At 33.6% G+C, this 24,141-nt stretch overlaps 2 protein-coding genes and 2 non-coding genes across 6 annotated transcripts in view; 2 read left to right on the top strand and 2 right to left on the bottom strand.

The window, feature by feature from the left end:
- Positions 1–24,141, top strand: part of LOC112126113 — a 302,358-nt gene that overhangs the window by 81,668 nt on the left and 196,549 nt on the right. The gene's annotated exons all lie outside the window — the stretch shown is intronic.
- LOC106664874 (protein slit) overlaps positions 1–24,141 on the bottom strand; it is a 234,670-nt gene that overhangs the window by 80,217 nt on the left and 130,312 nt on the right. For both annotated transcript variants that reach the window (XM_014390923.2, XM_014390924.2), the window contains one exon: positions 5,739–6,122. In XM_014390923.2, the coding sequence (XP_014246409.1) occupies positions 5,739–6,090 (352 nt within the window). In that variant the 5' untranslated portion in view covers positions 6,091–6,122. The remainder of the gene's footprint in view (positions 1–5,738; positions 6,123–24,141) is intronic.
- Trnah-gug lies at positions 7,604–7,675 on the top strand. The gene has a single exon. It is a non-coding gene; the product is annotated as a tRNA-His (tRNA).
- On the bottom strand, positions 13,274–13,346 carry Trnae-uuc. Its single transcript has one exon. It is a non-coding gene; the product is annotated as a tRNA-Glu (tRNA).

Raw genomic sequence — 24,141 nt, 5'->3', positions numbered from 1 at the left:
GGTTTTGTACCATTGGTCTTCTAGAGCTTTTTTCAGTCATTAGGCGTCGAATAATGCTTGCTATTTTGATGTACTCTCTTATACATATGTCTCCAGAATTATCGATTTGTCTCCTTTTCTTTTACTCTCACTATCATTTTCTCTTTCCCTCAATCATTCTCCCCCTTTACTTTTGTTCTTTTTTCCGGTGGTGCCCAAATAGCGATTTTTAACATGAAATAATACATGAGGTGTAAATTTAGTTACACATTGCCAATGAATTAAGAATATTTTTAAATTTTCCTTCCTACCATTTTGCTAAGATTTTATTTATTAAGAAATGTTCTTACACTTGATTTAAAAAAAATTGTTTTCTTGTTATTATTGTACATAAACTATATTTTTCACTTTATCCGTGCGTGCGTCTGTGCGTTCTGGGTGACTATTCCATTATCTTCAATTAGATTTGACAGCCACGACCATTTCGATATGTCGTTCTCAACGAACAAGTATAATAAATAATAAAAAAAAAAAAATATTATTTGGAAGAAAAATATAACCATCAGTTTTCTTTCAGCCCTTGCTCGGTGATGAATGATAAGATGTCATGCCTGTTGCTGTCTATTTATGGACGATTCATTTTTTTTATTTTTTCATTTGAAATAACAATGGACAACAATATTCAACCATAGAAACGCATTAGGCAGAAATGTAACTTACTTTTGGAAAAAGAAAATCAAATTGTCTACAATGTCAATAACTCTTGTGGGTTTGTTTTGCCTTTGTTTTGAATCGACGTTTTGGATGACGCGATAATGAAAAAAAACAGTGAACAAAATTTCCAGTCGAAATTGTTTTTAACAATTAGTTAAGGTTTTCAGTTGAGATAAAAAAGTCAATGGCACGAGAGGGATTCGAACCCACGATCTTCGGCTTGATACGCCACTGCTCTACCACTTGAGCTATCGTGACCTCGATCCACTCGGACACCAACCTCCCATCTCAACCACACCTTTTGAATTTTCCCTCCTTTTTGCCATTTTTCAAATGTCGTTTAATCGGATTGTATTCTCGACGACAAATGAAATGGCCACGGAGAGCTTTAGTGAAGTATACTTCATTTCAAACTTATTAAATTCATTAGTTTCGTGGTCCGCTTGACCAATTAATTGGTTTTTAATTTAATAAGTTTAACATGAAGTATACTTCACTAAAGCTCTCCGTGGCCATTTCATTTGTCGCCGAGAATCAAATTACACGACATTTGAAAAATAGCGAAAAGGAGGGGAAATTCAAAAGGTGTGGTTGAGATGGGAAGATGATGTCCGAGTGGATCGAGGTCACGATAGCTCAAGTGGTAGAGCAGCGGCGTATCAATCCGACGATCGTGGGTTCGAATCCCGCTCGTTCCATTGACTTTTTATCTCAACTGCAAACCTTAATTAATTGTAAGATATTAATTGGTCAAGCGGACCACAAAACTAGTGAATTGAATTGTTTTTAACTTGACTGAAAAAGAAACTTTTACTAACTTCTACTTGTGTTTTATTTATTGACGTTGACCCAAAATAGTAGCAATTAAGTTTATTTATATTTTTTATATTAAATTGGAAAATGGAAAATACCTACAATTCATTTATTTTTATATTTTTGTAATATGGCAAGTGTCATGTAGAAAAATAATAGGCAATTTCTTCCAGTTTGTGGAGTGTAGGGTATCATCGATCAGTCACATAAATCATATAAACAGACAGATTTCTCATTCGGATTTTCTAGCAAGAACATTCACATTCCCTATTACAATTGGGATTGAAGGAGAATCCGCGAACGGTCGAAGGCGGCATTCATATGCGGGATGTTCTACATTCACCCTCTTTCTACATATTTATGACAGTGTATAAAATGCCGTTCCGTTCATTATTTTAATAGTACGAATTTTGAAAAAGTATTTAACAAGTAACCTCCGTGCAAATCCCATGGCTATTTATGTGATAAAAAGCCAGCCTAAGGAAATTGCGACTTGTGACGTCTATTTTACGTGAATTTTCCAAGAAATCACCTCTATTGACGGCTAAGTTTGATTATAAGCTTTTGAAGACTGAAAAATGAAACTACTGTCTATCAATTACGCATGAATCGCTTTCTACACTTTCTACTTTTGATCAATATATGTATGTATATACATATTCAATATTCATCAAACATTATATTATGTATATGTATATATATATAGTGTCCCAAAATTAACGCAATATTTGAATTTGCCGCCATTTTTCAGTAAATTGTTGGCAACCCCGAAAAAAGAACAATTTGACAGCTGAGAGTTTAGGGTTAGTAAAAATGGAATATCAACAAGTGGATGCTGATTTTTCGAGCAATATCATCCTAAGCGATGAAGCACATTTTCACCTTGATGGCTTTGTTAATCGCCAAAACGTCCGTGTTTGGGGTTCGGAGAACCCACATTTGATTGTCGAACAACAAATGCACCCACAACGTGTCACTGTTTGGTGCGGATTTTGGGCTGGAGGCGTCTTTGGACCATACTTTTTTGAAAATGAGGCTGGCCAAGCAGCAACTGTACTGGTGCTCGATATCGCGACATGATAACGTCGCCGGGGGCCTTTCTTGATGTGGCCCAGGCCTTCGATCGAGTTTGACACCCGGGCTTGCTGTTCTCGCTCAAGGACATCCTTCCCTCAACCTACTACCTTTTCCTTCGAAGCTACCTCACTGACCGGTACTTCCGAGTCATTGAAGGATCGGCGTCTTCCCCAAACAACCTTCTCCTTACTGGTGTTCCGCAGGGCAGTGTTCTGGCACCCGTACTGTACCAAGTGTACACGGCAGATCTCCTATCCCATCCTCAAACTACTACTCTTCTCAGCGATCCTTTCAAGCAATTCTGATCCAGTCCTTTCCACTCGAAACCTTCAAGAACACCTCACACTACTGGAATCATGGTGCAAAAAAAAGACTCAAATTCGACCCAGAAAAATTCATTCACATAACCTTCACCCTCCGCAAAAAGATCCCTCTTCCAGTCTACTTCAATCAAATACCCCTCCCGATTGCGGAAAAGGTGCGCTACCTAGGACTATACATTGGCAAACGTCTGACGTGGAATCCCCACACACGACTGAAACGACAGGAAGTTGTGAAACGTTACAGAGCACTTTCTGACAGACGTTCTAACCTACCTCTCTTAAACAAAAGACTACTTTATATCACCCTAGGACTTATGGACTGGAAGTGTGGGGTTCAGCCAAACATTCCAATATCCTAAGCATCCAAAGAGCCCAGTCCATCATCTTCAGAAAAATTCTTAATCTCCCTTTTATGTGTCCAACGACTAAATATTCCTTTTGTCCAAGATGTAATCCACTCCCGTTACCAAAAATTTTTCACAACCCTCCCAACCACTATAAATCCTCAAATTCAAATCCTTTCATCCCGACGAATTCCTTCCAACCCTCTTCGCCGACTAAAAAGACGATGGCCACGGGATCTTCTATCCAGTGACAATTGAATAAAGAATAGTTAGGAGTACAACCAGTGGGTAGTTTCTCCACTCTTGTTTTCTTAATTGCTTATTCATACACTATTACTAGATACCAAAATGCAGGTAGTTGTAATGTACAATAAAAAGAAAAAAAAAAGATAACACAGTTCTTTCTGCGGAAATTGGCTGCTATTGATGTGGCCAATATGTGGTTTCAAAAAGACGGTGCCACATGCCATATAGCCAGTGAAACAATTCAATTACTGCTTGAGACATTTCCTGGTCGTTTACTCTCTCCTTTCGGTGATCAGAATTGGCCCCCTAGATCTTGTGATTTAACACCGTTACATTTCTTCTTATGGGGGTTATTTGAAGTCAAAGGTCTATGTCAACAAGCCCACAATCACCCGTGCATTACAAGAGGAAATTAAACGCTGCTTCAACGAAATTCAGTCACAATTATGCAAAAAGTCATGAAAAATTTCGACAAAAGAGTGCGTATGTGCCAACAAGCCGTAGATGCCATTTGTCCGATGTGTTATTCCATAAATAATGTATGATTTATTGAAAAAATAACACTCTAAAGACTAAAAACTGTGTTTTCTATTTAATTCAAACCTTGCGTTAATTTTGGGACACCATATATATCCTCCTAGNGAATAATCAACAACTACAACTCAACACTAACACCATCCACTATTACTAATAATAATACATTAAGTTTATCAAATACAAACAAACCAGCTTACATTTCCATGCCATTTGTTCAAGGCCTATCACATAAATTAAACACATTTCTCTCGTCCGATAACTTCAAAATAGCTTTCAAAAATTATAAAACAATCCAAACACTTGTTTCCAAAATTAAAGATCCCACACCAATAACAAATAAATCTGACGTAATCTACAAGATCAACGGTTTAAACTGTCCGGCAACTTACATCGGTCTTACATCCCAATTTCTGGACAAGAGAGTAAAGCAAAATGATTTGATGATTGCAAAAAACCAAAGCAAAATCCTAAATTCACTTTTCCACATCCTAAATGTATGTGTTAAATGTAAACAATGTTTGTAAATCCCAGGCCCTGAAGATGATCTCAATAAAGATCGAAACTTTGGCACGATAAAGAAAGTGTTTTTCTGAAACCTACATCACACCAGAACGCATCTCACGATTTCTGAATAATTAAATATAGAAAGCAATTATAAATACATTGAAACCTCTTGTGTAGGGACAGTAATGCTGTCACTACTTTTCTCCTTTTCCGAGAGGTGTCCAACGAAAGATTTTTAACATCAGAGAACACATTCCTTTTATACGTACAGATATTATATATAAGGCGAGGATTTAGATGTACATTACCAATGACTTTAAGATCTTTTTAAATTTTCCTTCCTAGCATTTTGCTAAGATTTAAGTTTTTGAAGAATTTTGGGATCATAGGGTGAATATCAGTCCAATAGCAGAACCTTGTCTGTCTGAATTTATTTTGAAACTTTAATTGATTGTGTCTCCATCCATTAAAGAGGGTGAGAATGTGTAGTGGTCAGGAGATGCCTCTTGACATTATTGAGAACCTAACCTCTCTTAGTAGTTGTAATGGCTTCGTCCACCAACACACCAATTCGTAAGTACCGTGGATAAAAATTAGGTTTCGTGGTCCGCTTGACCAAATAAATTCTTTTCAGTTAATTAAGGTATTGGTTGAGATAAAAAGTCAGTGCCACAAGCGAGATTCGAACCCACGACCTTCGGCTAAATACGCCGCTGCTCTACCACTTGAGCTATCGTGACTTCTATCATGAGCAGCGGCGTATTTAGCCCAAGGTCGTGGGTTCGAATCCCGCTTGTGGCACTGACTTTTTATCTCAACCAAAACCTTAATTAATAGATTAGGTTTAGAGGTAAGTTAGGTTTGTTTTAACAGTTTCAGTTGTAATTTGTGGCACATTGAAATATCCAATATTGGATTTTGTTGATGTATTTTTATGGTATAAGTAGAAGGGATTTAATTGGACGTCGTTGTAGTAGTATTGCGATTTAATTAATTTTGATGTCTGCGTGAAAACAGAAGGTTCGCTTTGATCTTTTTTGGCCATAATTATTTTTGTAAATAAGAGAAACTTTTAAAATTGTCATTTACTTTCATTTTCCGTATTTTTTGTCGATATTAGGAATAATTGATTGTCATGGTGATAAGCTTTAGACTATATCGACATGTTTGAAATAAAATTGAGTAAAATTTATGTACATACCCATTGAGCTGAGTGACGATTCTTCAACGACGGCCAAGCTGCTGTTGTGAATCGTCAAGTGCCTTATGTCAATCCCGAGAAAGATGAAGCTTTGCAGCTTTGGCAGGTTGTTGTGCCTCAATTTGAGGTAGTAGACGACGATGTTCGACTTGCCCTTAATTACAGCCATCGCCTTGTTAATGTGGAAGAAATCCGTGAACTCGCAAAGTATGTCTAGCCCGTTTTTCTTCACGACGCAAACGCATGGGTTGATTTCCTGGCGAGGCGGACACTGGTAAGTCGGTCCGTTTTGGGGCATCTGACCTCCCACACAGCCCACCGCCACCAGAAAGATCGCCCAATAGAGATTCATACCGGTCTCCACGAGTCCATCAATAACCACACCTGAAAACACAATTAATGGAAGGTTAAATTTCCATTTAAGGCACAAAGAAAAAACATATTTGTTATTCTGACCAACAGTTTTTTTTCTGCCTAAAACTTCTAAGTTACTAATAAGGAAAACCTTCTGACGTCAGATCACAAATTTTAATGAAATTTTTCCGGTGACAATAGGTAGAAAAATATTATTTTCAATATAGAAATGTAGTTTATATATACAATACAATTTTCTGCCTTTGTTATGCATGTATATCAAGATTTTTATGCATTAGTCAGTTTGTTATTTTAAGTAGAAAGGGAAAATAACATGTAAGGTTGTATTAAATTAAACTAGATAAATAAAAATTTTAAAAAGCAAAACAAGCTGCCAGCAAAGTAAGTCCAAAATAATTTTGTTGAAATAAACAAACAACATTAAAAATTTAAGCATCCTTTAAAACTTTTAAATACGAATTTTCATGGCAAAAAAGCAATTTTTTCTCTGATGTCCGGTTTTCCAACAGCTCCTGTGGATTTTATACAAGTCCAATGTTATTACAACCTTTAGAAAGTTAAATTATTTATTTTCTGCCTAGGTTTAGGTTTTATGCCATTATAAGTGGCAAAATTAAGGGTGAAATCAACAAGAACTCAAACGTTTTATTTTATATTTTCGGTTCTAATTTGTTCACGGAGGTCAAATTTGTGGCATGTAAGTAGTTTCCAAATTCCTATAATGTTTACGGTGGATCGGTTGAGTCTTTTCAAAGTTGTTAGTATTTTGTTATTTTTGAAAAAAATATCGAAAACATTTGTTAAGACGAAAGTATAGATTTTTTTATTTCGCTAAAAAATTATTTTCAGAAATTTATTGGAGTTCAAAGAATAATTATCAACTTAGTTTCTTGTTAAAAAATTATTTTAACCTACTTTCCTATGTCTCTCGGTCATAAATTGTGTATTTCTATGGGTATTTTATGCCAATATGATTAATTACTACCACCGTCAATGAAAATTTTAAATTTTATATATACGGAATTACTGATAATTTTTTTAAATGTAGAAATTTACAAAAATTCTTTTGGTGCAATCCGTTATTAATTTCTATACCTAAATTACTAATACCAAAGATGCCATAAAAAGGTAGTTTTTATCTGTTCAAATAACATAATGAGCTACATAGAATTGATGTGATGACCCAAGAAGTAAATGATCATTGACAAATTAGCAAATGCGGATTTGTTAAAAAAAATCGATTAAGATCGAATACCGCTTCTAAAATTATTATTGAGTCGTATGTAAAACTGATGAATTCTAGTGGATCAAGAACTTTATATATGCACCTTCGGCAATGCATAATATAATTATAATACCGAATACAATGTAAGAAGATCATAATGAACAAAATACGTTTATGCAGCAGGTTTGAATACTGGCGGGAGTGTGTCCTACTTTCACAGCGGTTTGAAGGATTTGTTCCTTCAGTTTCTCCAACCTCCGGGATAGCCGTGATCGTATAGTGGTTAGTACCTTGCGTTGTGGCCGCAATAACCCAGGTTCGAATCCTGGTCACGGCAATAAAATTTTAATTCTAAAAACATACCGAGTGTCTTTTTAAAAAGTATTCTGTTACTTTTTTTGCGTGCATATTGAAATTTTCGCAACTTGTACTTAAAAAATATGATAGTTTGGCACAAATTTAAGTTTGATGTATTAACAAGCCTCCTAGCCATGTTCAAATATTATTTTATTTATATGTTTTTGTTGGTCATCTTAACCAAAGTATATTTTTATTATTAATTGATTATTTGATTTTAGTATGGAAATATGACAGTTTGAGATAGCTGTATTTGAAACAGTAACATATCATTTTTTTCATTTTATTGCCAAACTGGTCAATTATATTTACATGGTCATCTTACCCCAATTATATTTTTATTTATAATTAATTATTTTATTTTAGTACGGAAATAAAATAGTTTCTGATAACTGTATTCGTAACAGTATAATCTTGAAAAAATACATTTTTTATTATATTTTTCTTTTTATTACCAAACTGGTCAATTATATTCACATGGTCACCATGCCCCAAGTATATTTTATTTTTTATTAATTATTTTATTGAAGTGTACAAATATGTTTGTTGGAGATAATTATACTCATAACAGTAACACCTAAAAAGTTTTTTTTTTCGTTTTATTATCAAACCGGTCAATTATAGTTATATGGTTATCTTACTTAAACTTTACAATTTAAGCACCCTTTAGAACCCTTAAATACGAATTTTCATAAAAAAAGCTAGACATTTTTAGGCTGCATTAGTTAGGAGCAATTTTTTTCTGATGTCGGGTGTTCCTGACCTTAGATAATAACAACAATTAATTAAAGTTATTGCAATCGTTGTGAAGATGAATTTTCATAGAATCTATTTCTACAATTTTTGGGTCTGATAAAATAAATGAGATTATTTGTTGAGTTCCAAAAAATTTGTATTCCGAAGGGTTTTTGATGCAGAAACTGAATACCAACTTTGTTTTTTCCTTAAAATATTCTTTAACCTACTTTGCTAAAACAGGAAACGATTCAATCTAACAGCCAGCTTCTGTTGACAAAATAGTAATAATAATAAATCATAACTTTCAGTTTATGAGGATACATTTATAAATTGTATACATTTAATGTTAGTGGTAAAATAAATATTTAAATTACGAATTTAATTTTTTTAGTTTTAGAGGGGCACACTAAATTGTACATCGCCAGCCCTCTTTTTCTTTTCTTTTCTTTCTCGCGTTTTAATATTACTAATTTATTTTCTTCTTTCTCCAGCCAAGTTATGATGAGGTATGATATGACGTCTCTGTCTTTTCTTTATCCTGGCTAGCCTTTCTACCCCTCAGGGCTATTTGATGGCTGTCAATTGATAAAATAGCACAAATACATATGAAATAGAAACAAAATAAAACGTGATAGTCTGGTTAGCATTCACACTACCTCAGATTTGTCGATATTCCACGGGGTAGATATATTCACTTAAAAATTGAAACTTAAAAATATATTGACTTAAAAATTGAAACTTAAAAATATATTGACTTATAAATTGTAAATATATTCACTTAAAAAAATACATTCGTTTCAATAAATCACACATATCATATAAATGTAAAAAGATCAATGTAACGTTGCAATAAAGAAAAAGGTGTGGTGATTAGTGACCGTTAATCGATATTTATTTAGAAATCGTGAGATGCGGTCTGGTGTGATGTAGGTTTCAGAAAAACATTTTCTTTATCGTGCCAANGAGAGTATGGGAAATTATTTTGATTAAAGAACATTGCTTTAAAGTAACTAGTTTCTTTTTTTTTGTTTAATACCAAAATCCTGCATTATTTTCCGGACAACCCAATACAAACATTGTTTACATATAACAATTACATTTTGGATATGGAAAAGTGAATTTATACAATGTAAAATATATTTTTTTTAATTTCAATCAAAGTATTTCTACTCGCTCAAAGTGTTTGTTTTCTGAATAACTGTACTTTGATTGAATATATAAAACATATATTTTGCATTGTATAATTTCACTTTTCCACATCCAAAATGTAATAGAAACATGTCACTTTCATTTCCCCAGAATTGTGCATATAATTTTCATCCTACATGTAAAAAGAAAGAAGAGGAGCTATAATATAACAATTTTGATGTTTTGAAATGGACCATACGTAGAAATTTATAATAACAACAAATAGGGAAAAAAGCTGATTTCTTGAACAAGTATCACATACAAATCAGATTAAAAAAATTATATAAATTATTTGAACAAAATTTTTTTCGGTTTTTAGGGCCTAGAAAGAACGCTTGGATAAATGTTTAATGTTTTTTGAAAAAGAGTTTAATTTAAATCGACGATCTGTTGTTTTAATTTGTCTCTGTGCCTTTTGGGCCGATTCGTGTATAGTGCGAATGTTGAAATTGTCAATACGAATTTCCCGCGGTATTGTAACGAACGTGCATTAAACCGGTTTGAATTCAGCCCACACTGCCTGTTGAAAACTTGAGCTCGACAAATGGGATTTGGATTGATCATTGATCGAGTAGTTTTTTAAATTATAATCCATCGTTAGTTATGCGCAACAGGTTCCGATGGAGCAAAAATGTTCATTTGCTTTACATTTGGCTCATGGATTGTTTTTATGATATTTCTCCACGAATAATCTGGAACGCGGTATGGTCTGGAAAAAACAAATTCAATTGTTATCTGCCAAGGATGAGCTGGGTTATCGACCTGCTGGAAACGAAGTTTTTCGGAGGATCTACGGAAGAGGTCAACACAGAGAGAAAAAAAACTTCCTTTCAGTTTTCGCCGAGCTGTCGACAGTTTTTATACTGTCATCTTCAAGGCCTGTTTTATTATCATATAAAAAACAACAATTAAAAACATGAAAAAACAATTGCACAAAAATTGAAAATTCGATATATCTTACTTTAACCTTAATGGGGAAATTAAAAGGAACATGGTGTTGGCACTTCGGCGAAAACTGAAAGGAAGTTTTTTTTCTCTTTGTGGACCTCTTCCGTAGATCCTCCGAAAAACTTTATCTGCCAAGCTTCATGCTGCCCTGATGATGACCTTAAAATAGGTGGAAAGCTTGGCAGATAACAATAAATTAGTTTTTCCAACTAAACCATACAGACCTCCATTTGTAAGTAGAAATGTGTCTGAACTTCTAACGCTTTAAACAGGAATTGTATGATACTGTTAATGATGTAGTAAACGAGGTCTTGGTCTGTGTTCAATATATATATATTTTCTACATTTTTTCAAAAATATTTATTTTTATTCAGTCAAGGGTTTATGATATGATATTTGTTAGGTGTATGTTAATTGCGACGTTACACATCAGAGTCCAGTTGATTAGAAATTGTATCTACACAATTTTTACGTATTGATTTATTTTTTTCATTTTTGGATTGTTCATTCCTTACTGTCTAAAATTTTATAGGCATAAAAATTGTAATATTCTTTTCATAATCTTTCACGTTGATTGTTTTTATGATATTTCCCCACGAATAATATGGATCTCTGTATAGTCTGGATAAAAAAAATAAATTCAATTGTTATCTGCTTTGCGCAGATAGAAATTAAATTTATTACCATTTACAGATCCAGATTATTGGAGGGGTAAATATGATAAAAACAATTAACGTGAAAAATTACGAAAAGAATCCAACAATTTTTATCCCTATAAAATTTCATTCATTAAGGAATGAACAGACCAAATGAAAAAAAAATCGATACATAAAAATTGCGTAGATACAATGTATAATCATATATATCATATATATATATATATATATACAGGGTGAATTGCTACTCGTGCTACAAACTTCTCCAGTAGATTCTTCACCCTAAAATGAACAAAAAAGTTCATATTGTCCATGGTCCGNATATATATTCTAGAATATTTTTAATAATATTTATATTTATTCAATTAAGGGTTTATGATATTTATTAGCTGTCTGTTAATAGCGACGTTACATACCAGAGTACATTTGGTTAATTAGAAATTGTTTCTACACAATTTTTATATTGATTTATTTTCTGGTCTGTTCATTCCTTATTGACTGAAATTTGGTTAGCATAAAAATTGTTGTATTCTTTTCGTAATCTGTCACATTTTTAATATTTTCACTTTACAATACGTAAGTGGAATGGAATTTTGTCTATTAGAATCGGAATAAAAAAGCCTTGACAAATCTTTTGAACTAGATAGGACCGCCGGCTTAAACCCGGTGATGTCATACCCAGTCAGGGAGTAGGAACAGCAGAGATGGATAATTTCCGCCTGGATATAGGATATTTCGATGGTTTACTGCCAATCCCCTGACTTCGGTACAATTCAAACTTACACTTGAAGATTTATAAATTTATCGCGAGATGAAAAATTCCTCTTGGAATGGGAAGCAAAGTGTAATTGATATAAATCAATTTGTAATCACAGCAAACACTGACGTTGACCGGCAATAATTATAATTAAAAATAGTATCGCTTACTCAGTTGTAATTAATGTGGCATTTCGATAAGACCTTGCCTACTATTTTCTCTCCCCCCTTCGCGCCCTTCTCATTCTTATTCTATCTGGCATTTGCGTATAAATTCAAGGTTTATGTTTTTGCAATCCCAATGCTATCAACCATCTCTACGGTTTCTTTTTTTGCTCTCATTTGATAAAAGAAAATTGTTCGTCTATGTCGAATAAATTTGTATTTGTGTAGAGATTTATCTCTTTCGTTATTAGAACTGTAACTCGGTTCTTGTGCACATTAAACTTTCAGAAAATCTAAACAGCTTTACTTGATTTAACATAAATTGTACGAAAATGTACATGTTATTTCTATGCTTTCTGACATCTGTTCAATTTACCTTCTCATTCTGGCGACATGCCTCGGTTCTGTTCATCGCCCTTAAATATTTTCCTAGTACAAATATAATTGTCTATACTATTCGAGTTTGCAATTGAAGTGTTAATTTAATAATAGCATTCATTATTTAGCATAATTATATTTTAATATTAGTTATGACTTTCCCCGTTTAGAATATTAAAATTACGGTCACCGTATGCTGTATTTTTTCTTTTCTTCACTCTTGTGAAATTAAGCCTTCTTTATTTCCAAACCTCTTGAAGCACACTTTCTTTAAAGCAGGTTAGTACATTCCGAAGTACCTCTTAACACATTTATTTAGACCTTAATATCTCTTTTCCGATGTACATGTTCTGATGTTTCTGCCTCTATATGACAGATTGGGCATGTTTCTGTCTCAGTTTTTCCCATTTTTTTTTAAGTTGAAAATTAAGTAGGCAATCGTCAATATTTTTCTTAATCTTAAGAGAAAAAGCGAGGGAGTGAGAGAGAGTGAGGGGGAGTTGATTTTTCTTTTTTTGAGATATTGAGTAACCTGTTGGATCGTTTTGCACCTACTGTATTCATCAGGTTGATCATTTCTTTCTCCACTCATTGTTAAGATTCTGCTTTTGCTAGTTTATTGCCTCCAATCTCCTTTTTCTTTGAATACACATATTAGTGTCTAATTACATTCACTAGTTTTCGTGGTCTGCTTGATCAGTTAATATCTTTCAAATAATTAAGGTTTTTAGTTGAGGTAAAAAAGTCAGTGTCACGAGCGGGATTCGAACCCACGACCTTCGGCTAGAAACGCCGCTACTCTACCACTTGAGCTATCGTGACTTCGATCCACTCGGACACTAACTTCCCATCTGAACACCACTTTTTGAATCTTCCCTCCTTTTTGCCATTTTTCAAATTTCGTGTAATCTATTTCATTCTCGACGACAAATGAAATGGCCACGGAGAGCATTAGTGAAGATATACTTCATTTAACTTATTAAATTCATTAATTTTCGTGGTCCGCTTGACCAATTAATATCTTTCAATTAATTAAGGGTTTTTAGTTGAGATAAAAAAAATCAGTGTCACGAGCAGGATTAGTGGTCTAGCCGAAGGTCGTAGGTTCGAATCCCGTTCGTGACACTGACTTTTTCATCTCAACTAAAAACCTTAATCAGTTGAATGTATCTAATTACGTTTTCTCAAGAGGTGGAGATATATTAGGCATTTTCAGACCAGCTTGAATTGAAGGCGGAAAAGAAGAGTTAAAGGACATCATACTGCTCGGCTATCTGAAATTATATCTATGCACCTTTTAAACTTTTCAAAATTTTTCCTGTGCACAGAGTTCTAATTGCATGGATCTAAGCTTGGAAAATTGTGTTCGGTCTAGAGGTTTTGCTAGGACAAAATTTAGGCCTTTGACTTCTGCCCTCAATCCATTTTACATTTTATATTCATTTTTAGATATTTATTCTTCCAAAGATCTCTTGTTATTTTTATTCAGTAGTATCTGTCAGTTTTCTTCAATTTCGTATTGTCAGTCATTTTTTTGCCAATAGATATTTTTCTTATTTATTTTTTATATTTTTTTTTAGCAATTTATGATGGTTTATTTTTAAGATTTGGGAATTTTGTCCTATGTGTCTGTTCGCAATTCCGTATGCCACCTTCTGGAAGTATGATTAAGCTACCACAATAATGTATCATCTATTTGACAAAACTATATGTTTTAATAAGTGGCCTCAGTTTCTTGGGTTCATGAGATGAAAACTATTTTCGTGTACCAATTCTCTTCGCCCAATTCCAAAATTGAGGCAAAATAAAGTTAAATTTATTCATTTGTTTTTCGAAATAATAAGAAAAGTAGAAAGGGACAGCTGCAGAATAAAAATGTCGCCTTATCTTGAGTAAGGTCACTTGTATAATGAAAAAGTACAGATACTGACCAAACAAGCAGTAAAATCATGGTGGTTTTCACTATTTCATTTACAATTAATTCAGGTTTTTAGTTGAGATAAAAAAGTTAATGGCACGAGCGGGATTCGAACCCACGATCTTCTGCTTGATACGCCGCTGCTCTACCACTTGAGCTATCGTGACCTCGATCCACTCGGACACCAACTTCCCATCTCAACCGCACCTTTTGAATTTCCCCTCCTTTTTGCCATTTTTCAAATGTCGTGTAATCGGATTGGATTCTCGACGACAAATGAAATGGCCACGGAGAGCTTTAGTGTAGACATTTGAAAAGTGGCAAAAAGGAGGGAAAATTCAAAAGGTGCGGTTGAGATGTGAAGTTGGTGTCCGAGTGGATCGAGGTCACGATAGCTCAAGTGGTAGAGCAGCGGTGTATTAAGCCGAAGATCGTGGGTTCGAATCCCGCTCGTGCCATTGACTTTTATCTCAACTGAAAACCTTAATTAATTGTAATATATTAATTGGTCAAGCGGACCACGAAATTAGTGAATTTATTTAATTTACATTTCGAAGTGTTCTATTTGAATGCTTTTGATGCTGCTCTGTAGGAATAACAGCTTGTCTACCACGTCTAAAGAGCATTTTATAATCAAATTAAATTATAATTATAAACCCCCCCTCAAACTGTTATTATTGCAGAAATGTGGAATCCATGGAACATATATTTATGAATTGTGTGAAATACCAATAAGAAAGAAAAGTTAAAAAATAGTTTGATGTTCTAGGAAAAGCTATGAATACCCGTTATGATTGTAAGGCAATATTAAGTATGATTCGTGTAACGGTGTAAACCCAAAATTTGAATAAGTTGAAATTTTTTTTTAGAAGAATCAAGTGTTAGTGGTAGAGGTCATGCAAGTAAACCTTGTCATTGTATATGTATTAATTTAACTATAGGTTTTGTTTTAGTTTTCTTTAACAAAATTCTTTATACTTTTAGGAAAAATAGGTCTTTTTTGTATATCTAAGAAAATAAATTTTAAAAAAATGATAGTTGTGTCTTTTTTTAAGTTCTTATTTAGTATGTATAGCGTATCAGGGTTGTGTTCAGTCAACTGAGAGATATTTATCGATTGCCAATCTTTCGGCCTATATTTACCTTCATCACGGCAAGCATGATAAAACAACAAAGTATTAAAAGAATTTTTGATGCACTAGGGAAAACTATGTATACTTTTATTGATTATAACGAAGACAAGCAGCGTAAAGGCATACCTTACTATTTGAATATTTAATCAAGATCGGAGAAAGTTATAAATAAAATTTTTTATCCAAATCGAGTGATAGTTATTGAGGGTATGATAGTAAAAATCCTGGCAACGCGCAATAAATATATACTTATACAGAGTGAGTTTTTATAAAAGATGCGTACTTTATTTGCAAACTAAGTTCGCTATAGTATGTTGTTATGGAATATCGAATACCCACAAACAGACAAAAATAATCGAACTTATTATACATACAGGGTGTCCCAGCTCCTTCTGACGAAACTCAGGGAATCGATTCTACTCTTAATTTGGAGCAAAAAATGCCCAGGAGAAAATTTTCTGAAAGTTCTCTATTTTGAAGATATTCGTCAATTTAGGTTTTTTCAACTTTTCACTACCTTACCACATAAAAACGCTTACAACTTCCAAAATGTTGAAAAGAACGCTAAATTTGCTGTAAGATACTTCAATTTGCAGTAATCTGAATGATATAAAATGTTAGCCAATATCAGTTGGAACATGTCAAAATTACAAAATTAAAAATTTTGGTCATGATTGCACGTTCTACTGAGGTTACAAAAAAATACCTACAACTAGTCAAATTTCACGAAAACTTTTTCATCTAGTATGCTTTACGTTGATATATCCAGGTTTTTAAATAACGTTCTAGTAGGAAAACTGGAAGGTAAATTTGAAGGGGGGGTAGAAATAAATCAATTAGAAATCGCTTTGTAAAATAATAATAATATTAATTAGTATTATTATCTTTCAGTAACACACCCTACCTGATAAGTGATAGGCGGGTAGTCACTGGTGTAATATCATCTTACTACCGAATTGCGTGAATGTATTTATTTGCGTGAGTGGTTAAGTTTGTACGGACATCGTCTATATTGAGTATCCGTAAACCGGTTGAACCAATTAGATAACTTAGGATAGTGAATGAATGATTTTTGAATGTATTTATTGGCGTGAATGAAGAGAGTGTCTCAAGAGGAAAATCGCCTTGCCTGGCTCCAAACCGTAGGTTTAGTCCGTACATAATTTTATCGTAGTGGTAGTGGTGGGGTCGTCGCAGTACATCGAAAACTCTCGAGACCCATCAAACATGAGTTAGATAATCTTTTAAATAGCACGAATGTGTTTAATTGGCTTGGTACATTTTATTCACGTGTCGAAAAGGTTAAACATCAAAGATAGTGGCAAAAATATCTTCCTAGATGTACAAACAAGACCCATTTTTTTCTAAAAGCAAAAAGAGTTTTATTATGGAAAACAAGATTGTAGCTATACCATGTGAGTTTTTGTAAAAGATATGGTCTTTTAATTGTACACTGCCCATTTTATAGTAAAACTAAAAATGGTTCCAAAGGTAATTTTTCACGTAGACTCTGCTGGTGCTTTTAGAATAGGCCTGAAGATTAACTTTTTTTCAAATGTAATGCTCTATTTTTTTACTCATTTTGAAGGTTTGATTCTAAAAAAAAAATGATTGGGTCGATTCTAAGATTTTGAAATTTTCCTTCAGAATATGATAATTTCAATTTAAAATTGTTGTGTAAAAAAATCAACGCAAATTAACATTTTTTATTTTATTCAATTTAATTTTCAAATATCTCATTTTTTAAATAAATTATATCTTTCAATTGAAATTATAGAGTTCTGAAAGAAAATTTCAATATCTTCAGTACGAATCCTTGAATTTTTGAGTTTACGGTATCATTTTTTTTAGAATGGAAAGGACGTTCAAATGTGTTAAAAAATTGACACACATTTGAAAATAAAGTTGATCGTCAGGTCAGCTTAACGCGTCAACTTGCCTAAATTCTAGTAGCACCGATCCTATGTGAAAAATTACCTTTGGAACCATATTTAATTTTACTATAAAATGGGCAGTGTAAAAATAAAAGGTCACGTCTTTTATAAAAATTCACACGGTATAACTATAATTTCGTTTTTGTCTTCTATAATATAAATCTTCATACTTTTAATAAAAATAGGTTTTTCGTTCATCTAGATTTTTTTTTCATTATTACTTTTATGTGTTTTTTTTTAAATTTATTACTTAGGATGTGTGTATCAGGGTTGTAGTCAGTTAGCTGTGCGATATTTATCGTTTGCCAAGCTTTCGGCCTATAGTTTGCCTACATCTCCTGCATACAGCAAAGTAAGCATAAAAATTATATGTGAACTTATGCCGAACAGTTTCAGAAGAGAGAATTTTTCATATTAATGAAGTTACAAGATACAAATATTTAAATTGTTTGAAGCTTTGGTAGTGTTTTTGCTTAGTGATTACTAATTTAGTTTTCTGAATTGTTCTAACATTTCTCGATATTTGTATGTATTTCCTGTTTGTTGAGTTTATAAAATGGTTCATTTAATACAAAGGACAGAAGACTGAGGATAGGCCGTGTGCTGGCCCTAGATAGCGAGAAATAGAAATTGGTGGAACATTTCAGAATAGTAAAGATGTAAATATTTATAAATAACAGCAGAAACAATCATTACTGAAGAGATAAGATTTGTACGTTTGCCTTTGATGACAGCCCAATAACAATGATAGAAATGATTTGAGGTAGGGTGAGCAATTCACTGGGGTTATTTATTTTTTGACTGGGACTTCCGACATCTAGGTCATTTCAGCCCCCAACTAAGTCTATATTCTATTTACCCTTTCAAACACTACATTCATGCAAATAAATACATTCATACACATAAATACATCCATACAGTACACACATTCCGTTTGGTCGGTGGAGTACTTGATATTCCTACACCGACCTATACTCAAACTAATCTAGATTGGGGTCGATGGAGTATTTTATAAATATTCCGCCATCGACCCGAACACACGCTCTTACGCTCTCAACGTTCGAGGGGGGAAGATGACGTTATATTTCACCCTCACCCCTCGCCATTCACGCTAATAAACACATGCACTCAGACAAAACATATAGACACAACACATAAGACATATTATATACAGTAAAAAAAAAAAACAATTTCTCCTAAAAAGCGGAACAGGGGACTGAAACTCGCTACCGTGTTCCAGAACTTCTAAGTCAGGCGGCATGCCTACAGCGTCTCTGTATGGAGCCAAGTCATGACACGCCTCTATTATGTGGGACCCATCGAGCAACCTTTCTCTGCATAAGGGGCACCTACGCGGGCTTTGGCCCAAGAAACTGGTCCCCATGTGTCAACCGCGTATGGCCAATCCTCAGTCGGGTGAGGACGATCCCTCGTCTCCTGCTCATTGGGTTATTTATTATGAAAAGTTTTAAGTCTAAAATTTGAAACAACCATATTTTCTTTTGTTCCAATGTAAAATTTATACTAGGTTGAAAATAACTAATTTATTGGAGGAATTCTTTTAGATCGTATAGGGTTACCGACAAAATATCGCGTAAAAAAAAAGAAAAAAAAGAGATTATTTTAGCTCAAAGTGGGGATGATGTAGACCCCATTGGTAATTCTTTAAATTTATACATTTATCATTAAATTTACTATAGTTAGATAGTAGGCATTTGTTTAAGAGGTCTACTGTATCATTTTTTACTTATTAGCTAATGGAGTCCTTCATAAGTTTTTGTTCTGTTAGTTTAATAATTCTAAAACTTCTGTGAGTTGAACTATCATTTCTACAAAGTTATAACACACGAGAAGTAGCAAGTTTTTATATAAAGAATCGTGCATACTTCGACGCATATAGGAACAGTGTTCAACACAAAAATTTTCTAATTGAAATTAATTTCTTGATAAGCACTGAAAGAATTTAATTCTAATTTAAGGTGTTATTAAATGACTTTTGTCAGAAAAATGTTTATTTATGAAGAAAGCTAAAAAACAAAAAAAAACCTGATGATAAATAAATACGTGTGAGGTAATTTCCAAAATTAAAAACAAAATAAAAAAAAGATAGGAAAAAACTGCTTGTCTGGAAAACGATCTGGAAAAAATGCAAAAGTGCTTTGTTCGCTTCTGACACCAATTTTTTCGTAATCGTTTTTAATTACGAACAAATCTAAATATAGGTTATCATTCTTTTCCATGTCAATAGTGAATTTTAATGAACAAATTTTAACACCTTTTGCCATACTTAATCCAATACCTGAAAAGCAACTAATTAGAATAAAAATTAATTACCTTTTTGCCTCCTAGCAAGCTCACGAAAATTTAAGAAATATTTTTCTTAAGCTATATTCCCTCACCAAAAATACTTGTTACTACTATTTGTTGTAGTGATTACAACAATGATCAATATGGAAATTAGTTGGTAAATGCTCAGAATTTTTTCTTTTCTTTTGAAACTACAAATTCTTTTAGACATGAATTTGTACGCTTCGAAGCTGCTTTAGATGAGTAGGTAGAACAAAAACATTTTGACATTCACAAGTTTTGAAGGATAATTTATTTCAATGAAAGAATATGATAATCTTTATGATCACAAGTGAGTACAACTGATGGCTTTGGATGTAAAAGTAAAGAAGTTAGAACAAAATATCTATCTTACGTCATCGCCTTATAATCCATCTTTTCTTACAGTCGTTTCCGGAAATAATTTCCGCCGGTTTGAAAGTTATAGAGATGGAGGCAAAACGTCATAAGCTCGAAGTTGGTGATTCCAATTTTATTCCATCTCTGAACCACGAAACAGGTCCCGTGACAAGAAAAGCATTTTCTATAGTTGGAAAACTGTTTCAATTCGCGGACAACGTGACGGTCAAAAATTAGATTTGATTCCCGCAGGACGTCCCAGACCTATTAGTCAGGTCGTAGGGTAAAGCATTAGAGCATAATGTAATAAGAGATGTTCATTACCTCGGTCTCCCACGAGCATACCTCATCATATACAGCCGAGATTAACGGGCATGACCGAGCCCAAGTACATGCATTATTACTATTGATCCTAGTTACGATTTTTTAAATGTTTAAATGTGCGAAGAAGAAAAAAAAGAGCTCATAATTCCTAGTAGACAATAAATGGATAGATAGGGAAAAGGTTGGAAGAGAATCACAGTGATAGAAATGAAAGAGACAGCGATATAGAACATAGAAATAATGAAGGATTTGACCACAACAAATCAATAATTTTGCCTTGTTTTGTTTTTTATTTTCTTGTTAATCCCCTTACTATCTTGTCAAGAAACCGAGACATCAGTCTTCTATAAATATACCTCATTGTTTTTTCGTCCCCCTTCAGTGTGCTATTTTTTCTTTGCATGTCAACCCGACATTTTTCTTATAATTTTTTATTCTTGCACCCTCATTTTATTTATTTTACTGTACCCCCTTGGTGATCTTCATTTCTTTCACCCTTTTTTTATTCCGCTATATTTGTGACTTCGTTGTTAAAATAAAACCTTTTTCGACAATAGACCCTTTTAAAGGGGGTAAGAACAATAATCTTTAGGTGGAAGTAAAAAACTTAAAAATCGTTTATACAGAGAGAGAGAGAAATAAAGAGAATGACAATTTTAGTGAAAAAGAAAGAGAAGATGGGACGGAGGCATGAGAGGGAGATAGCTAGGTAGACAAATAGATAGATAGAGATAGAGATAGATAGATAGAAAGAGAGAGTGAGTGAATGGCGGAGAGAGAGAGAGAGATAGAGAGAGAGAGAGAGAGTGAGAGAGAGAGAGAGGAGAGAGAGAGAGAGATGGGCAGAAAAAAATAAAGACATGTCATGTAGTACGACTGTGGGACTAAGACAAGTTAACAGAGGGCCAAATGTTTTACGTTCAGTCGAATTTTCAGAAATGATATTTCTTTTGTTTTTCAATCGGAATATTTTCAGTAAAAATTTTTTTATTTCCGTGACCAGGATTCGAACCTGGGTTATTGCGGCCACAACGCATGGTACTAACCACTATACGATCACGGCTATCCCGATGGTGAATGTATGGCTTGATCAACAAATAGGTAATTTTTTGTGGATGTAGAATTGATGGAAAGAGATCATTATCAACCTGTTTGTATCAAAGCTTCGTAGATTTTTTAAAAATCTCATGGGTATGTAAAAAGAAATTTTTATGCTTGGAGAATGGATCTTAAGATGATCTGTATTAGTTAGGAATAAAATAGTCACTTTTTAACGGCTTCCCCTTTTCGATTTATTGTTCGAAAGAGAGAGAGAGAGAGAGAGAGAGAGAGAGAGAGAGAGAGAGAGAGTGAGAGAGAGAGAGAGTAAATTTGTAAATGCAGAGAGGATGAGGATAAAAATATAGCAGTAATAAATATGAACATATAGATACACAAACACATGTGAATGAGAGAGATAATGTATAAGAATACAGGTAAATAGAAAGGTAGAAAAAATAATCTTGAATATACAGATACAGAGAAAGAGGTGCACATAAGTGCACACATAAACAGGTCGATAAGAAAGACATTTAATAGATTACCGATGTTGCAGTTAACTACCTCTGATGATATAAATATATATAATATTCACCATTGGCTGTAAAAGTGTACAAAAACGTTGAAATGTTGTTTGGACAGTTTGTTAAAAATACGTCTTTGTCTAGGCTTAGGCTAGTCCTAAAGCCAATAATTTTCTTCAATTGTTTTTATCCTTTTCTTCTCTCGGTTTGTGGTGGATTGGTGATATGATATCTTTTTAACAACCAATTGGTAATGAACAAAACAAAAACCGCACATCCTTTTTCCTCAGCTAGTTTTCTCGTGGATTGCTATCGTAAATTAGTGACTTATTATCAGTTAGCGTGAAAGAGAAGACGAGAAGGGAAGCAGAGGGACGGAGGGAGGGAGCGAGAGAGAGAGAAAGAGAGAGATAGATAGAGAGAGAGAGAGAGAGAGAGAGAGAGAGAGAGAGAGAGAGAGAGAGAGAGAGAGAGAGAGAGAGAGAGAGAGAGAGTAAAATAGTGTTTTAAGCTTCGCAAAAATAACTAATTAAATATAAAAGTGTTTTTTTAGATGAAACTTACTAGCTTTTAAAAGATGTAAAATAATTATACCAAAATCAATTGGAAGTTGCCATAAACGTAGACGAAAAAGTTTGAAAGTGCAACAGTTACAAAGTTTAAAAGACTTAACTAAGGATTTGTTTTAAACAAATTACGCCTGCAATATTGATTTGGGTTTTGAATACAAATTATATTAGGCAATTTAAAAGTAAAAGAAATATAAAATCTGTAGAGATTAATGAGAATAAATATAAAATCTTGACTTTCTTTTGTGAAGATACTTTTGTTATAATTGAATTCAACTCTTGAGATGGATTTTTTAAAATATTTTATTACTGACGTTCATTATATAACAAAAATGCTTTTGACCCAATTCGAAATCACGCACTTTGTTCGGAATTACGCTACCGTCCTTAGGTACAGTGGAGGACTTGATCAATTTTGATTCGATCCGTTGTAATCTAATCCGTCCTACGACCCATGAGAATCGTTGCCGATTTAAATTCAATAAAGCCCTCCCTCGGCCGGGCTCTTCGCATAAAGTATTTACGGCTCGCCGAATCCGATTAAATATCGGTTTGGACGGACCGCGGATGAGCCGAGTCTCCCCTGCGGGAAAAGTTCACGTGTCGGCTTTTGACGAGACTTTTTATGCGGTTCTAAATGACATTCGATTCGGTCCAAACGTATTTATCCGCGTTCGCAAAGTTACCAACACTCTGGGCGGACTCCGTTGTGAATAGGTTTAAAGTTGTAATGAACAAATCAATCACGCCTTGATTATTGATCATGGCAACCGGCAATTCAAATCCAATCGGTGAAAACGTTTATCGGGAATGAAATGTCCCACTTTAAAACAAAATATCTCTCATACTGTATCTACCATATTATAATTAAGAATAAGATCTTGTTAGAGAAAATAGATGTACGCTTTAAAAGAAATAATTAATTTGACTTTATGAGACAGATTTTGTCATTAGACTTTTCCCAAAATATAAAATAATATACCGTACGGAATAGATTCTCTTGAGATATTAGGCTATTTACGTTGTCAATTGAACTTTACCGATCTTTTTGGTCGGCCTATTCTCGCTGGTCAGTCTGTCGGACGCGTTTCGGCATTTCGCCCTCTTCAGTGAGTCTCGTCTTTTCAGGCACATTGAAGGCGGTTAAATGCTGAAACACGTCTGATAGATCAAGTAGGTAGGATCAAATCATATTATTTTTCAATCGCCCTTGGGCTTTATTGTGTTTTGTTATTTTGTATATGGTTCTGAATAAGTCAGGGTTATAAGGAGCCGGAGGCCCTGCCATAATGTAAAGGTAAGAAGCCATAACAGCCAAAATGATTGGAAACGCCCAACTACAGGTTCTTTACCCCGCAGACTCAAAAAAGAAAATATTACAATTTGTGTACGTTTTATCGATCTTAACTTTGATTTTAATTGACAATTGTTTAAAAATTATTTCATTCACCTGTTCCAAACTACAAAATAATTGACAGTGTGGAATACATTC

Source organism: Cimex lectularius, unplaced genomic scaffold (genome assembly GCF_000648675.2).
Source record: "Cimex lectularius strain Harlan isolate CLEC.00 unplaced genomic scaffold, Clec_2.1 scaffold105, whole genome shotgun sequence".
In the NCBI taxonomy this organism is placed as follows: Eukaryota; Metazoa; Arthropoda; class Insecta; order Hemiptera; family Cimicidae; genus Cimex; species Cimex lectularius.
Note: the sequence above shows the minus strand (reverse complement) of the source record. Positions and strands in the feature narration are given on the sequence as shown.